This window comes from Octopus bimaculoides, chromosome 4 (assembly GCF_001194135.2).
Source record: "Octopus bimaculoides isolate UCB-OBI-ISO-001 chromosome 4, ASM119413v2, whole genome shotgun sequence".
Classification (NCBI taxonomy): domain Eukaryota; kingdom Metazoa; phylum Mollusca; class Cephalopoda; order Octopoda; family Octopodidae; genus Octopus; species Octopus bimaculoides.
The window spans coordinates 125,269,765-125,275,492 of record NC_068984.1 but is presented as its reverse complement, the minus strand read 5'-3'; the positions used below and the strand labels follow the sequence as shown (position 1 = coordinate 125,275,492).

Below are 5,728 nucleotides of genomic sequence, written 5' to 3'. Positions count from 1 at the left end.
GCGCTTGTGTGCTTGTGATTGTGAATGTATGCGGCTATCATTTTATTGTAGATGGTAAGGTATGATTTGCTGGAGATTTGGTTGCCAATTCCAACCTAAGCAAATGCACATTGATGGTCAAAGAGAGGTAAATCTAGTAAATGATATTTTTGATTTACATAATTCACTCCATTGTGAATAATCATATCAAATATATATTACCAGAGTAAGCACATAAATGTGAAACAAAACCAAAACTGTCTAACGGACGGGAACGTGAAACTCTGAGTAACAGCTTTTGTGATGTCTTTGCAGCTTCATCAATAAAAAAATATATATCATGTAGTAGGATTAGTCGAGTGACCGTTGTAAACACTGTTGGTTAGTCTCTAGCACAAACACGGCTTATATATAAAATAGAGATGATTTGACAATCGATCAAAAACAATTTACTAACAAATGCATCAAATGCGTTTCAACCCATACTACAGTGTGTAGTACAAATACGGAGACGAGTGAACTATTCATTCAGTCACAAGCGCTTGTCGTTTGAATGACTTCACATCAGCTTCGGATACGCTTCCCTGTTTACCTTAGAAATATAAAATACAACCCCACCTCAAGATAGATACATCCATACACTGTATGTACACACACACACACACACACATATATATATATATATACATACATACATATATATAGTCAACGTCATCAGAATTTATAAACTTTTGAGAGAATGTAGAATGATTCTTTCTTGGAATTGATTCTTGAAGTATATATGAAACTAAAAATAATACCATGTAGATATCGAGCTAAAAATCCCTTTCGGATAAAAATGGTCGAAGTCTCCTCGCCAGACTAGAACCCATATCTCGCGCATACATGACAGGCGTTCTACATTTGTACCAAAGATATGTTTCGAATTTCTTTATGCAGTTTGGAAAGTTTATTCTTCTCCACCACCCCTTCATCTTTAGCTGTTTTTGCCCGACTTTTTTTTCTGTTCTTTCTTTTCTTATTTTATCTTTTTTTTCTTCTCTGTTTCTTTTTGTTGTTTTCAAATTTCTGGATTTAAAATGAAAAGGAGCGGAATTTTTCTTTTTTTTTTACGTCATAAAAATTTATAAAGCTTCGAAGGAACATGGAATAATTTTCATGTTAGGCTAAATCAAATAAATTTATTTAGTGAATATTTTGAAAACTTCTCTTGTCCATGCTGTGTTGGTCATGATCTTAAAACTAATACCTATTAAACTGAGTTACTATGAGTTTTGATAAGAATATCATGTATGAATATTCCTTTCTACTCTAGTCACAAGGTTCGAAATTCCGGGGAAGGAGGCCAGTCGATTAGACTGGTACTTAATTTATCGACCCCGAAAGAATGAAAAGCAAAGTCGACCTCGGCGGAATTTGAACTCAGAACGTAAAGACAGACAAAATACCGCTAAGCATTTCGCCCGGTGTGCTAACGTTTCTGTCAGCTCACCGCCTTATCATGTATGAAATATTATATATTAAAAATGAACGGTGTGAAGGCAAGGGATTGCAATGGGGATAGAATTGCAATGGGGAAAACAGGATTGCAATGGGGGATAAAAAATAAGGACTGCAGAAATAGTACCTGGGACCCCAAGAAAAATACCACGTACCTTTTTTCCATGTTAAAGTATAGGCATCCTTACTGAGGGATCGTTGTTGCATCTGTTCGACTTTTGAATATCCTGAAAGATGCAAATAAATGAATTCTATATAAATGTATATGTATGTCCAAATATACATATACATTTATATATATGTGTAATAATGTTAAGTTTGGGTATACACCTTCTAGAATGCCATTTCTTGTGTAGAGGAGTAGCGAACTACAACTACCAAAATGTATTCTAAGCGAAATAGGCGAAACGGAGATTAAAAATCAAGGTAATTTTTGGTAAGTCATCTGACGAGACACCATTGATCTGCACTTAAGATTCACCACAACTGTTTTATAGCTTCCCAGTCGCGAGGTACCGGCGCATAATGGGTCGAAACGATCGTAGTGAATAATAAAGTGTGTCGTGAATTCCATTTTCATTCTCTAGTTATATATTTGTGGTATAAAATGAATCATTTTAAATAACTCAATTTATCTCTTTGCTTTCTGGATTGCTTCTGATTAAATTTAAGTTTAAAAAAAATTATTGAGGAGGGGAATACATGACTTGAGATGCTTATGTAATTTCCCTTGAATTTACATCTTAAAATGCTGCCACAGCCAGGAATCGAAACTTAGTTTCGAAGTTTCTTTGATGTAACTTTACCGTCTTTCCCCATCTTCCAGCATGTACCATATTAGTAAATTATTAAATTATTTACTTTATTTGCGGGCTTCGTTAATGTTCGCGCAACCAAGGTATTTTTCGGTTAAGTAGAGAAGATTTGCTAAGCTCCAGGGATATGAAATCCTGTCTTTATACGTTAGTTTCACCTTTTCTGACCGGGGTTAACCAAATGATCTATAACAACTAGAGAACCTGAAGAATGGACCCAACCCAACCCACTAAAGTACTTGACAGTGTCACATACATTGGAGTGTCTCAAAATTTCGGTATAAAACAAGAAAATAAAAGACAAAACCAAATGTAAATACATGCGTGTAAGAGTTGCTGAGCGGGGTGTAATAGCGAAGGTGGCGGTATGTTTGCGGTTGTTATTTGAGTTGGTAGTAGCGAAGGCAGTGGTTGTGATTGTGGTCGATGTCGGTCGGTGGTGTTTGTGGAGTTGATGGCGACGTTTTCTCTTGTTTTTGCAATGCTCATTGACTGAAGCTTGTATTAACAGTGATAATGTGAAGGCTGGTTACTGTTGTTGTTGGTACAGTTTGTGTGCAGAAAGTAATATTTACTGTTCTAGATGGTGGAGTTGTAATGTGTTTCTGATGTTAGATATGTTATTGGTAGTAATGCTTATGGTGGTGGTTGTGTTATTGTTGGTGATTGGGTGATCAGTTAACAGACATATGTAGTGATGCAATATAATTGTAGAAAAGAAAATATTCATTAGCAGCAACGGTAAAAGGCGCTGGGGTACTCATCAATGTTGAAGTCCGTGACAAGATTACAAGATACTATTCGTATACTTCATTTATACCTGGTTACCTATATATGATGAAAAAAGAAATACTTATGTATTTTGCAACGAGTAGAAAGAAGAAAAATCCATGCCAGCGTTAATTATATATAAGCAAAGGAATGGTTGCGTAGTTAGGAAGCCCGTTTGGCAACCTTGTGTTTTCGGGTTCAGTCCTATTGCGCAGCGCCTTGGACGAAACTTCTACACTAGGCCCTGGTCTACCAATGCCTCAGGAATGAATTTAATAGAAATAAACAGAATATGTGTGTTTGTGTATGTGTGTGTGTGTGTGTGTGTGTGTGTGTGTGTGTGTGTGTGTGTAGACGTGAGACCATAATTCAGGGAAAAGATGGACTCATATATCTGTCAATAGAGTGGGTATATTATCCGAAATGTATAGTATTATATAGCCACAGCTGATCTTACCAATCGGTTTCGTTCAAGGAATATAATGGGGCTTAGGTAACAATCTGATTATATTACATTACGCTCATCAGAGTTAGCCGATACCGGCGGCGAGCTGGTAGAATCGTTAGCGCGCTGGACGAAATGCTTCGCGGTATTTCGTCTGTCTTTACGTTCTGAGTTCAAATTCCGCCGAGGTCGACTTTGCCTTTCATCCTTTCGGGGTCGATTAAATAAGTACCGGTTACGCACTGGGGTCGATATAATCGACTTAATCCGTTTGTCTGTCCTTGTTTGTCCCCTCTGTGTGTAGCCCCTTGTGGGCAATAAAGAAATAAGAGTTAGCCGATACCGAAGGGAGTGGATTAACACAACCGGTTAGAAGCTGCTGTGAAAAAGGTGGTTTAAACGAAAAAGGGCCAGGGAATTAGGTTATGAGTTATGTCCCTTGGTGGGGTATGCTGTGACACGGCAACAAAGACGACGATGATAACAATGATGATAATAATGCTGTTGATGAAAAAAATCATAACGACGGTGACGTTGACGAGGACGTTGTCGACAATGTTGACGACGACATTCACGGGGACGTTGACGATAACTATGACGACAACGTTCACGACGACGCTGACGCAGACGACGAAGACGACTACGACGATGATAATGATGTTAATGGCGAAGAAGAAGTCGATGAACACCGCCATTACAACGACGACGACGATAATGATGATCATAAATTGTCGTTCTGACTGCTAATGGTTACATTTGACAGAGATGAAGCACGTGGCGGTGGGGAAGCATTACGTTAGCGCAAAGTAGGCACCCAAGGTTTCCTACCGGAGGTCATTCACTCTTTATCTCTCTCCTTCTCTCCCCACCTTTTCTCTCACATTCCCTGTCTCTCTCTAATTATCCCTAATCTTCACATTTACCGACCCTAAACAACCAGGCCCGACCGATATCTCCACATATATACATATTTACCTCAACATCGTACACAGAAACAGCTGTAAACTCACTCTTACTCTCACCTTGCTTAGCTAATTAAATAATGGCTTTTTTAGCACTACAAACACACTTCTCATTGTTGTTTTTCCTCCATTTTCTTATCGTATATATATATATATATATATATATATACATATATATATATAAAAATATATATATATCATATAAATAAGTATATAAGCACCGAATGAATATGCAAATGTCAAAAAGCCCAAAAAGTAATGATGTATAAAAATTAATTAATATAAATATATATTGCTATACACGACGGTGTGTGTGTGTGTGTGTGTCTGCGCTTGTGTGCGCGCTTGTTGTGTGTTTGCCTGTATGTGTATACATACGTGGAATATGAGTGTGTGTGTGTGTGTGTGTGTGTGTGTGTCTATGTATGCATATATCTATGTATACGTGTATGCATCTATACGTGTATCTACATCTATACACGCGCGCGCGCACACATGCACACGCACACACACGCTCACGCACACACACGCTCACGCACACACACATATAGACATATTTATATATATATGCATGTATATATGTATATACAATATATATATATATATATACTGTATATATATACATATACACAGTCACGTATGCACACACAAATATATAAACACATGCGTAGACATATATGAAAGTGTATGTACAACTGCACTTATGAACGTTTGTTTGTATATATACAAATATGTGTGTGTGTATCTGTGTGTATGTGTGTGTCTGTGTGTGTGTGTCTGTGTGTGTGTGTGTTTGTTGTGTATCTATGTGTACACGCGAATTACACATTCGCAGACTTGAATAAATAACGTGCCATTTCATAGTGCAGTCCTTGGCAACGCTTTGTCAATACATTACATTTTGCTCTTTGCAGCAGTTGTTGCTGCTCTGGCAGTCCTCGCTTTTTGACGAACAGCTTGAGTTTCCTTGTAGCTGTCGCAAAACTCCACCACTCATCACTGCATTGCATATCCTCCTTTCTTTTATCGCCCCTCGCTTCTCTTTCCTCCGTGTATTTCTATATCTTAAACTTTGCATTTCTGGTTGAGTGTTCCACACACACACACACACACATGTATATGCATGTATGTATGTATTCTTTTGTTCTTTTGTTCTTTTACTTGTTTCAGTCATTTAACTGCGGCCATGGTTGAGTGTTCCACACACACACACACACACATGTATATGCATGTATGTATGTATTCTTTTGTTCTTT

At 37.6% G+C, this 5,728-nt stretch overlaps 1 protein-coding gene across 1 annotated transcript in view; it reads right to left on the bottom strand.

Annotated features, from left to right (window-relative positions):
- Positions 1-5,728, bottom strand: part of LOC106873614 (box A-binding factor) — a 240,877-nt gene that overhangs the window by 100,065 nt on the left and 135,084 nt on the right. Inside the window, exon 2 of the mRNA XM_052967459.1 lies at positions 1,635-1,706. Within this exon, the coding sequence (XP_052823419.1) occupies positions 1,635-1,706 (72 nt within the window). The remainder of the gene's footprint in view (positions 1-1,634; positions 1,707-5,728) is intronic.